The following is an 11780-nucleotide window of genomic DNA, read 5'->3' on the forward strand; positions in this document are numbered from 1 at the left end:
TCCTGGTCACTTTTAAATGACTCTGTGGAGTTTTATGGTTTTTCTAGGAGGGGAAGAAAATTGCATGTGGACTTATAACAGTATCTAGCCAGCGTTAAGAGGATGGAGCGATAGTTCAGCAGGTAGGGCACTTGCCTTGCACATGGCTGACCAGGTTTGATTCCCTGGCACTCCATGGACGGAGTCTCCCTGAGTCAGCCAGGAGTGACCTCTGAGCGTGCAGTCAGGTGCGACAAAAAAATGAAAACAAAAAACTTTAATTTAAAAATTAAAACAGAACAGGGCCAGAGATACAGCAGAGCAGATAAGGCACTCGTCTTGCATGCAACTGATCTGGGTGTATCCCTGGCACCACAATCAGACTAAGCGACCCCAAGAGTGACCCCAGTGCACAGAGTCACTAATAAACCTGAGCAGGTGTGGCACAAAAAAATAATTTAAAAAAAAAAAGAAAATACAGAAATTACTTCTGTTATGCAGCAAAAAATACAGACAATTCTAAGAGACAAGGGGATCCCATCTTAGAAGTGGCAGTTCAGGAAGACTTTTCTGAGGTGACAGAAAGTTAACAAATGAAGGGAAACCAGAAAAAATAATTTCTGGTTAGTGACAAGTTCCTTGGATCCTGAAAGGAACTGAGAAGAGGCATGCTTCAGTCTAAAGCTGTTACATCCAGGCCAGAGAGTGCCTGGGTAAAGGCTGGAGTGCAGGCCAGCCAGGTGTGGTTCAAAAACAAACAGAAAAAAAAAAACTTTTTTTTTTTCTAAAAGTTGTTGCATCAGCGTGCTGGGCCTCGTAACATAGGTAATATTTGCTTATCAAAGTGATAGCCTCCCACGAGTCAATGCATATTTAACAACGGTTGTCAGGCCCCCTCCAGCTAGGAGAGCGTGGGACAGAGGAGACGCCTCCCTGGCCCCAGGCAGAGAACACCAGCTCCTCAAAGAATGCAAATAGGCCAAGTCCCCACACTAGGTCCCTGAAGAGCGCCTGCTCTAGCTATGCAGATCAGACAGAAAGTCCTCTTTTGTGTTCAACTTGGTTTCCACAAAGTTGGTTGGTTTTTTTTTTGTTTTTTTTTTTTTTTTGCTAGTGGCTGATTTCTGTTTGGTTTGGTTTTTGGTTTGGGGGGACAACCCCTGCCATGCTTACTACTCCTGGCTCTGCTTAGGGATTGCTCAGGGGACCCTATGGGGTACCGGGGATGGTTGGCCACATGCCAGGCAGGCGCCCTACCTGCTGTACTATTTCTCCAGGCCCATTTTCCACAAAGTTTCGCGCAATTCAATTTCACCATAACCTGGCTGAAGACAAAGAAATCCCCCGCCCATGCTAAAATGACATTCAAGGATCAGCTTCTGTTATTCACATGAAGTCACAATTTCCAAGAACTGATGGGCTTACAGTATTCTGTCTTTTCCCCATTCCTCTTTGAGAGGTCTGGAGAGCCACCGAAGGGGCCTTGAGCCACATCAGAAGTGAAAAGCACTGAAACTGGGGGTCTTTATCAAAAGACAGCTACTGCAGGATTCTGGGGTGAGCACCCGGCAATGTGCAGGGAGGGCTGAGAACTGATGGTACAGCTCATACTCAAAAGCGTTTGGCCAGTCTCATTTTTTTTTCCCTCCCAGAAAATGAATGTTTACAGTGACATGTACTGTCCGCCAAAGGAAGTCTAAAAAGAATAATCACATTATCGGATATTTTTAGCTTTTCTTTTCATAAATGTTTTTTGTGTCACTGCTTTCCAAATATTCCAAATCTTCCAAGACAACCAGAGAAGAGATGGGTATGAAGAGTGTACCGGTCACTCAGGAGGACAGATAAGACTGGCGGCTGAGGGCTGGGGAATGTGCCTCGGTGGTAGAGCACACGCCCTGCTTGAAGTCCTGGGTCCGTGCCCTGGCACGGAAAACATGTTTTTAAAAAAAACCAAGGTTGATGGCTGATTTTCTTTTGAAATCCAGTTAAAGACACTAAGCTTGTGAGCGCCGCTCATCCAAACACAACATTCCAACAGATTAATATGGTGTAAGACAATTTATCAGAGATATGAAGTGCAAATTACCATGACCCAGGCAGCAGGGCTGATAGGAACGTTTATGTTCAATACTGTCGGGATTAAAAGTTAGTATAACCACAGTAACTTTGATGTTGTAAACATTTATTCTCTTCCCCTGCTTGACCGTCAAAATTTCTCAGAAAAACACAGAATAAAACACAGATCATTACTGACGACTTTGAGCAGTAAGACACACCAAACAGCCCACAAAAATACTTAAATTATAAGGAAAAAAGAGAGATAGGGTAAACATGACACTGGTGTGGAATCTTACAAGTTGGCTTTATTAAACAACTCCTCTGCATCACCTTTTTTAATAGGATGTGTGGTTCAGAAGACAATTTTAAGTTTTTTCATATTTCTTGACTATTCTACTTTCTGGTGGGGTGGGGGCAGGGAGGTTGGTTTGAAGGCCACAACCGGTTGTGCTCAGGGATCACTTCTCGAGAGCTTGGGGGACCAAGCTCTCTCGGTTCCCCATGTGCGGCATGGAGAACGTGGGCTGGTTTTGTGCAAGGCAAGCTCCTGCTGCTGTATTGTTACTGCAGCTCTTGGATATTACACTTCTAAAGCAAAACAGTATCTGGGGGCTGAGAGAGAACTCGACAGTCTGCATGCAGGAGCCTCAGGTTCAATCCCCTGCACCAACAAGTGGGGTCCAAAATCCAAAACCAACTTTGCCCACCCCCAAAACACTTATTTCCTTATTCCTTCCCATTTGCTACCAAAGCGTCAGGAAGAGAAAACAGTCACCGAAGCTACGGACTAAGACCTGCTCTAACAGATTTTTAGGTTCCTTCTACTCTTGGAAGTCTGAATCGATTGCACTTACAGGTGGCTTAATTTGGTTTGGAAATCAGAAGAGGTTAGGTATAAATTCTAGAACCATTCACAGGTCTGGCGGAGTCTGACACAGCACAGTGAATCCATATGGGTGAGTCACAAACATGGTACTGAAGATATACGCAGCATCTGGGGCCAAACTTTAAAGGCATGCCTAACTTAGCGTCCCGAGAAAGCAAGTCTCGCTAGCATACAGCACTGTAACACTGTCCTCCCGTTGTTCATCAATTTGCTCGAGCGGGCCCAGTAACGTCTCCATCGTGAGACTTGTGGTTACTGTGTTTGGCATATTGAATACGTCACAGGTAGCTTGCCAGGCTTTGCCGTGCGGGCAGGATACTCAGTAGCTTGCCGGGCTCTCCCCATACAGCGGTGAGTCCAAATCCAGAGCCACCATATACACAAGTGCCATTCTGCACAGCATGGCCTGTCCACAATGCCTCTGTCCTAAGATAGTTTCGATCTTCTGCCAAACCCCAGCCAGGTGAACGCCCGCGACGCTGCAACTAAAGTGTGCCAGCACCACCACTCCAAAGGGTGAAGGAGTCCAAAAACCTCACTCAGCAGCCTGGCAGAGTGCAAAGCACCACAAACTGACGCCAGACTCCTGCGAGCATGGCAGCTAAAACTGTGCGAAGGAATTTAAAAATAAAATAGTCTGACTCACTGAACGTTCACACTGGCAATGAGAAAATCTCATAGTTCTAAATTATTTTTAGGCACCTGGCCCAGGGATAGAGCACTTTTAGGAGCTAGTCCAAAGGGCTGGAGCGCCTGCCTCCCATGCAGGGGGTGTGCCTTTGAGCCCCAGCACATCCCCTGGCCACGGCCAGGAGTGTCCCCAACACCAAGCCAAAAGGCACAGCCACCTAGGGCCACAAAAAAACACCAAATATTTAAGTGAAATGGGGGAACAGAGCAATAGTAGAGTGGGTGAGGTACCTGCCTTGTACCCAGCCAACCTGGGTTCGATCCCCAGCTTCCAATACGGTTCCCTGAGCCCTGCCAGAAGTGAACCTTAGCAGAGAACCTGGAGTAAGCCCTGAGGGTGGCCCAAAAACAAAAAACAAGGGCCAGAGCAATAATACAGTGGTAGAGCGTTTGCTTGGCAGGCAGCCCACCTGGGTTTGATCCCCGGCATCCCATATGGTCCTCTGTGCTCTGCCAGGAGTCATTCCTGAGAAAAAGAGCCAGGAGTAACCCCTGAGCATCGCTAGGTATGACCCAGAAAGCCAAAAAGCAAAATAAAAAAAATCACACACACACAACAGCAACAACAAAACATTGAGTGAATTACAGCTACAGCTTGAGAAGCAACAAAGAATGGGAACTGAGCAGGGAAATGGGTTTCAGCCTTTTCTCTAGGTATGGGTTCTTTGGCCATTCATTTGACAAGGCCGTACCTTTCCTTCTGAACGTTAGCTAACGTTCAAAAGATTTTTTTTTAGAGAATCTTAGATGGGGTAACCTCAGGGGCAGTGATGTGACTCAACAGTAAAGTGCATGTCATGCATGCATGAAGCCTAGGTTCAATCCCTGGTGCTGCAATAAAAGGCAGAGTGGGGGCGGGGCACGGCATGGTACACTGAAAATCCCTTAAGAGCCAATTATTATCAAACCAGAAAAACATTCATTCATTCAACTAATATTTAATATGGTACGAACTGACCGACAACCTGGACACACAGCAATAAACCTGACATTCAAACTGCCTTAAAAAGTTATGAATGTCTTCAGGACAGGAGAGAGAGCACGGGGTGTTAAGCCGCTGACATTACACTGGGGAACCCCAGTCGGCTTCGGGCACCACAGAGACCCACCAGCACCACCAGAGTGACCCCTGAGCACAGAGTCAATGATAGCCCCTGAGCACTGTTGGGTGTGCCCCCTCAAAAACAAACAAACAAAATACCCTATGAGACCAGAGCGATAGTACAGCGGGGAGGGCACACAGGCAACCCAAGTTCAATCCCAGCATCCCATATGGTACCCCAAGAACCACCAGGAGTAATTCCTGAGTGCAGAGTCGGAGTAATCCCTGAGCAACGCTGGGTGTGATCCAAAACCTGGCAAGCTCCCCGTGATGTATTCAATATGCCAAACACAGTAACAACAAGTCTCACGATGGAGATGTTACTGGGCCCACTCGAGCAAATCGATGAACAATGGGTAGACCGTGACAGTTCATCCCTGTTAAAGGTTTTTTAAGCATTTTCTTTTCTTTTTTTCTTCCAGTTTTTAGGCCACACTCAGGGATGCTCAGTAGTTATTCCTGGCTCTGTACTCAGGTATCACTCCTGGTGGTGCTTGGGGGACCATATAGGATGCCAAGGATGGGTCAACCGCATGCAAGGCGAGTACCCTACCAGCTACACTATTAATCCAGCCCCTAAGAATTTTCTTTCTTGTTTTTTTGGGGCCAAACCCAGATGTGCTCAGAGCTTACTTACTCCAGGTTCTACTCTGAGGAAACACTCTGGGTAATGCTCGAGGGACCATGTGGGGTGCCCATGATTGAACCCTGGTCAGCTGTGAGCAAAGAAAGCACCCTCACCACTATACTATTGTTCTGACCATGGAAGTGCTTATCTTACTCTTATAATAACCAGCATAATAAAATGACATGACTTATCTAAACTTGGGTTTTAATTTATTGTTCATTTCACTTCCTCAATTCACAAATCATGCAAGGAATTCAACAGACTCACTCTGTTGCTTCTTTAAATAAACCAAATGTCCAGTAAGGTCAGGACAGAGCTCAGAGGACGGAGTCCATGATTGCTGGAGGCCCAGGTTTGATCCCCACACTGCTGGGAACGGAGGAACCCCCAGAGCATGAGCTCACTCAGGAGGAAGTAGGCCCCAAGCACCACTGGGCGTCATCCCTTCAAAAACTAAAGACAAGTCAGTCATAATTCAGCACGCTGCAGGCCTGAGAGACAGAACAACAAAGCTTCAAATCACATAGTAGTATCTTCCAGTGAAGAGCCAGGCCTCAGGCCATGGGCGGGGTTCAGAGAGCAGATACCTTAGAAGACTGAGGCCCCAGGTTACAAGCTCAGAATCAAAAGAGAAAAGCAAATAAGCCAGGTCTTAGTGTTCTGACTTTTACAGTATTTCGAAACACTTCGTAATGAGTAATGAAGTTAAGAGTAAACCTTGATGCTCGATAACACGAGAGAGGGGCCAGGGTGGGCAGAGCATGTAGGGTGTTTGCCATACAGGCAGCGACAGGGTTCAATCATCAGCATTTCATATGGTCCACCCAATACTGCCAGCATTAGTAATTCCTAAATTCAGAGCCAGGAGTAACACCTAAGCATTGCTGAGTGTGGCCCCAAATCCCTCAAAATATAAATGAGGGGCCAAAGCGACAGTACAGCAGATAGGGCACTTGCCTTGACCCGGGTTTGATCCCCAGCAGCCCATATGGGCCCCTGAGCAGTGCCAGTTGTGGCACCAAATACAATAACTAAGAGCTGGAGCGATAGCACAGCGGGTAGGGCGTTCGCCTTACAAGCGGCCAACATGGCCGACCCGAGTTCGATTCCTCCGCCCCTCTCGGAGAGCCCGGCAAGCTACCGAGAGTATTTGATATGCCAGACACAGTAACAATATAGTATATGCACCAGAAAAATAATACATAAAGTGAGTACTACAAAGTAACACTGGATGTACTTAACTCCAGAAAAACATTGATGCCGTTTACTTTTTTTTTAAAGATTAGTGCATTCCCATACAATTCCAGCCTGAACGTGAACCCTTGTAAAGGAGTATCTCACACCTACAGAATCCAAGAACCGGTTAGAATTCTCAAGATTCTATCACCTCTGGAACAGACTTCAAACAGCACCAGCAACTCTGCCTGACAAACTAGTCAAAACGTTAAGAATGGGAACAGCTATTTGCGAGGAGAGCACAGCAGGTTAAGGGCACTTGCCTTGCATGAGACCACCCAGACTTTATCCCTGGCACCCCACAAGGTCCCCCAAGCACCACCAGGAGTAACCCCTGAACGCAGAGTCAGGAGTAACCCCTGAACATCGTGGTCGGGTATGGCCCCAAAAGCAGAAACAATAAAAAGAATGGAAGAGCTGCATTAAGTGGAGGGGGAGAAAGCAGAGAAAGCAAAGTGAGAGCAGAAGGAAATGTGTGAGTGTGGGAGGCGGGGCAGTTGGAGAGGAGGCTAAGGGTGAGTTGGAGGGGAGTGTAATTTCTAAACTTCAAAACTGTGATATGGTGATTTACAATAAATATGCCTTGGTCCCCTTCTAGACTCCCAGTTTGGAATTTTCTGATTGATCAATCAAGTAACAATTTTCTTTATTAAGGAGGTGGTTTCTTGAAGCCCCTCAGGATAGGGGCTGGTTACCTGAAAACCAATCTTGTGATCAGAGTGTGGGATTAACCGGCTCCATTAGCATTAGCCACTGAGCTCATCATCCCTGTATAATGAAGCGTCTATAAAAATCAGAAAGTGAGGAGGGACATAGTCTAGTGCATGGCTTTGTGGATGAGGTCCTAGTGAAAACCAAAAATTAAACAACGGCAACAACAAAAAAACCCACAACAACCCCCTGTACTGAAAAAGAAGATTTGGGGCGGCCAAGAGATAAAAGAGGAGACTTGCGTCGTGAGCAGCCAATTCTGGTTCAATATTTTGTTTTTGCTTTTAGTCACTCTCGTCAATACTCAGGGGTTACTCCTGGCTTTGGAGTTCAGAGATTACTCCTGTCGGTGCTCAGGGGGGCTATAAGGGATGCTGGGGATTAAACCTGGGATGGCCATGTGCGAGACAAGCACCTTACCCGCTGTACTATCACTCCAGCTCCCAAGCCTGGTTCAATCGAGGGTAGCACATGACCCATACACAATCCGAGGTCACACCTCATTAGGGAACAGCCCCTGAGCATCAACCCAACCACCAACCCCCAAAAAGGTCATTTCCTAATAACTAATTTTAATTCCAGCTCCCCGTCACCTCCTATCCCCAATCACTCGGTGAGGCCTTGATGTGTGAGTACTTGGAGGTGTGGACTTGGGGCCACCAGTGATGGGATTATTAGGGTCCTCACAGGAGGGAAGGAGCTTGCCCACCAGAAATCCGCTATGAGCCAAAATGCCTGCAAAAACCTCCATCTCAGAATCGTGTACAGAAATCCAGACCCACCCGTGGGCCGGGGAGTGCTGCTGCTGCAGCAGCGGCTCATGACTGGTAAAACTGGGCTGCAACCACCGCTGGAAACGGGACTCAAAGACTGGGCGAGGGCTCCCCGGGCACTTCCCCCGGGGTTACTTAGGGGCTTACTTAGACCTCCCTCCGGCGCTCTCGCGTCCCCTCCCGCTTCTCGGGGGATGGAAGCTAGAGACGGGATAGCCCTTCCCGAGCCTGGAGAGAAATCTGACCTTAGAAAACGGTCAAATAAACTTAAAAAGGTCTGGCAAGGAAATCCTGACCCATGACGCCGTCCTCGCCCCTCCCGGTAACTCATCATCCGGCCTGAACGATTTTCCTGGCTTCCAGTCCCAGGATGAAGCCTCGGAGCGAGATTCCGGCGCGCGCCTCTTGTTTTTTAGAGGAGCCACAAATTTGTTCCATGACAGGCTCCTCTAATCTGCTGGGCACGCGGCGCGCAGGGCAGGGCCTGCAGGGTGGCGCCCCGCGCCAGGGTCCCCAAGTGCCAGTCCGAGTCCCACGCGGCGAACAAGCCTCCCTCCCCCGCGCAAAAAAAAAAAAAAAAAAACGCTCACGGTCGGCAAGACCGGAGCCCGGTTCCCTTCCCATCTTTTGCCCCCAAGTTCAGCTTCCCACGGCGTGCTTCCTCCAAAAAAGGAAGAAAAACCAAGCGGCGTCGGGCTCGACCGGCGCCCGCGCCCAGTCCCCTAGCCCAGAACTTGCTCTGCAAAACGCCCGCAGCGGCGGCGGCGCGGAGCAACTTGACTTTGCAACGCGGGCGCCCGCAGCCCAGACGCGGCGCCTCCCGCACCCGCACCCGCACCCGCACCCGGGGTCGGGTCTGGGGCGCGAAAACGGGGAGCTGGGTCATCCCGCGCTGCCCGGGCCCAAAGTACACGGCGCCCCGGGGACTCGGGCCCCGCAGCTCAACAGGGCACACCGCAAACACCCGACGGCGGCGCCGGCTGCGGAAGCCCGGGGCGCCCCGGCCCCCGGTGCAGGGCGAGAGCCGGGGGCGGCTCCGGGCGCCCCCCACCCCCTGCAGCCACCCGACTACCGCCCGAGGCCGAGCCGCAGAGGCCATCTGGCGCGACGGCAGCAGCCGGCCTCCCTTCCCCGCCCTTCCTGCGCCTCCCTGCGCCCGGCGCGCCCCCACGCCCGTCGGCCCTAGTTCCACGCCCCGCACCCGGCTCCAGAAAGGTCCGACGGCGCTGGCCGGTGTCCCCCGCACACGGCACCACCCAGCCCCGCATTCCCGGCCGCCCGCGGAGACACGTGGAGGGGTGCGGGGAGCGCCCCGCGCGCACTCACTGGCTGGCCGGCGCGGGGCTTGCCCTGGGGCGCCCTCCGGAAGAAGGAGGTCCTGGCCGTGAAGAAGAAGTCCTCGGCGTCCTCCTCCAGGCTGCTGTAGCCGCTGCTCATGCTGCTGGTCCCGTCGCGCGGGCCGCCTCCCCGGCCAGGCAGGGGGTGCCGCGTGCGCCCGCCCCGCGAGCTTCCCGGCGCGCGGCCCCGAACCGCCGGCGCGCCGTCCTGCTGCAGCTGCGGCCGCCGCTCAAGCCGGCCGTCCCGGCCCCTCCCCGCCGCCCGGCGACCCGGCCCGCCGCTCCAGGCTGGGCCCGCGCGCCCGGGCGTCCGGCGGCCCCGCCCCGCCGCCCGCAGACACGCCCACCGGGCCTCGGGCACGCCCCGCCCCGCCGCCCGCAGACACGCCTACCGAGACTCGGGCACGCCCCGCAACCCGAGGACACGCCCCGCCCCCCGCAGACACACCCACCAGGACTTGAACACGCCCCGCCTCTCAACCCGCAGACACGCCCACTAAGGCGCGGGCGCTCCCTGGAGCCACGCCCACCGGGACTCGGGCACGCCCTGGAGCCACGCCCACCGGGACTTGAGCACGCACTAGGGCCACGCCCACCGGGACTCGAGCACGCCCCCTCGGCCCCTGGCGTCCGGGCACTCCCAGTACGGCCGCAGGTGGGGGCACCCCACGGCCAGTCCCTTCTCCAGACCGGCCGCTCTCGCCCCGGTCGCGGTAGTGGAACCCCAGAAAGTCCTTTCGATGCGTGTGTCTGGGGGCGCTGAAGTCGGGTTCACTTCTCCAGCCTCCCAGAAACGGCCCAGCGCTCGGTGACCCGTCTGCCCAACCCCACCCCTGCCCTGCACGCGTTTGGGTTTTTTTGAGGGGGTGGGGGAAGACTGCAGCCGACCAAGGAAATCTGTTCCCTAGCGGCCCTGGACACCCCCGGCCCGCGGGCGGCCTGGCCCCGCCCAGCATCTCGGAGTCTGGCCCCCGGGAGGAGGGGAGCTAGCTTAGAGGACCGGGTTGGCTGGCCGTTGGGTCGAGTTGATTCGAATGAAAACTTCCTTTCTGGCATTCCATTGGCGCTTTGAGCCTTTCCTGCCCGCTCCGCTGCAGCCAGGTTCATCCCCAGACGAGGCCGGCCAAGGTCGTTAGGGTCCGAAAGGTCACTGTTGCAAAGGGAGCTGAACGAGTTTAGTAATTTGAGTTCCCCGAGCCCCGCCCGCCAGGAGTGATCCCTGAGTGCAGACCGCTGTGGCCTCAAAACAAAAGAAACCACAATTTCTTTTTATTTAAAAAAAAAAAAACATTTTAAAAATTAAAAAAATACGGGGACCGAAGCCCTAGTACAGGGGGTCGGACTTGCTTTCCTTGCACCCACCGGACCTCCAGACCACCGCCAGGAGTAGTCCTGAGTGCAGGGCCTGAGCATCGCCGGCTGTGCCTCCCCCAAAACATTTCTCTTCCACGGTCTGCTTTAAATTTACAAGGCACGGCTTAAGTGATGGGGGGATGTGGGGGGGAGGGTTCTGAGAACACCCTCTTTTTTCAAAAAAGAAAAATAAAAAGTTCCATGTTTTCTGAAAACCTTCCAGTCAGCCAATCCTTTTTAAAATGCAAACCATTCTCCAAGCCACCTGTGGGTGCTAATTATTTACACCATAATGTTACTGAATTGATTCAAATCACAGTAATTTCCTGACTGAAATTCTCACTAAAAGGCTGTGGGGAAACTACTCGGCAGCGTCACTTCTACGGTAAGCAGGTTTCAGGAGGCTTCCGTAGGAGGAAAGAGGTGCTAGGGAAGAACACTTCACCCTAACAACTAAACCTTCTTAGGGCCTGAGAGATATAAGTGGACAGCGAATGCCTTGCACGCTGCTGACCCAGGCTGACCTCCGCATAGAGTCCCCCCCTCCAGCCCTGCCAGGAGTGATCCCTAGCACCGCAGGGGGTGCCCCCAAACCCAAAACAGAAAGCTAAACTTTCTTGCATTCTCTCCTAGCATTTTCAAGCCATCTATACCAGGTAGTCCTATGGTACTGTGCGCTTAGTTTACAAGTAGAGCAGCTGAGATCTGAGAGAAATGCAGATATAGGTGGTGAGAGTCCTGAGGATGGAACCAGGCTGACCCTTTGCAAGCCATCTGCTCTGTGTTGTTGTGACCTGCTTTCTGCCCACCCAAAGGCCCACAGAAACCCTGTCAGATCCTCTGCTGAGCTGCTGCTACTAAGCCACGCTCTTGTGGAAAGGAGAGCAAGACCAGAGATGATAGGGAAGGAGAGACAGGATGGTGAGTCACCCTGCTCTGTACCCAGAGAGAAGGCAGACGAGTCTGCATACCTTCCTCGAGTTTACTCATACAAACCATTCGGCTTACAAAGCTGTGCATTACC

At 52.0% G+C, this 11780-nt stretch overlaps 1 protein-coding gene across 1 annotated transcript in view; it reads right to left on the bottom strand.

Annotated features, from left to right (window-relative positions):
- RASSF3 (Ras association domain family member 3) overlaps positions 1-9684 on the bottom strand; it is a 76984-nt gene extending 67300 nt beyond the window's left edge. Inside the window, exon 1 of the mRNA XM_056130767.1 lies at positions 9393-9684. Within this exon, the coding sequence (XP_055986742.1) occupies positions 9393-9503 (111 nt within the window). The 5' untranslated portion in view covers positions 9504-9684. The remainder of the gene's footprint in view (positions 1-9392) is intronic.
- Between the last annotated feature and the right edge of the window lie 2096 nt (positions 9685-11780).

The sequence above is a fragment of the Sorex fumeus genome, unplaced genomic scaffold (assembly GCF_029834395.1).
Source record: "Sorex fumeus unplaced genomic scaffold, SorFum_2.1 ptg000081l, whole genome shotgun sequence".
Taxonomy (NCBI): domain Eukaryota; kingdom Metazoa; phylum Chordata; class Mammalia; order Eulipotyphla; family Soricidae; genus Sorex; species Sorex fumeus.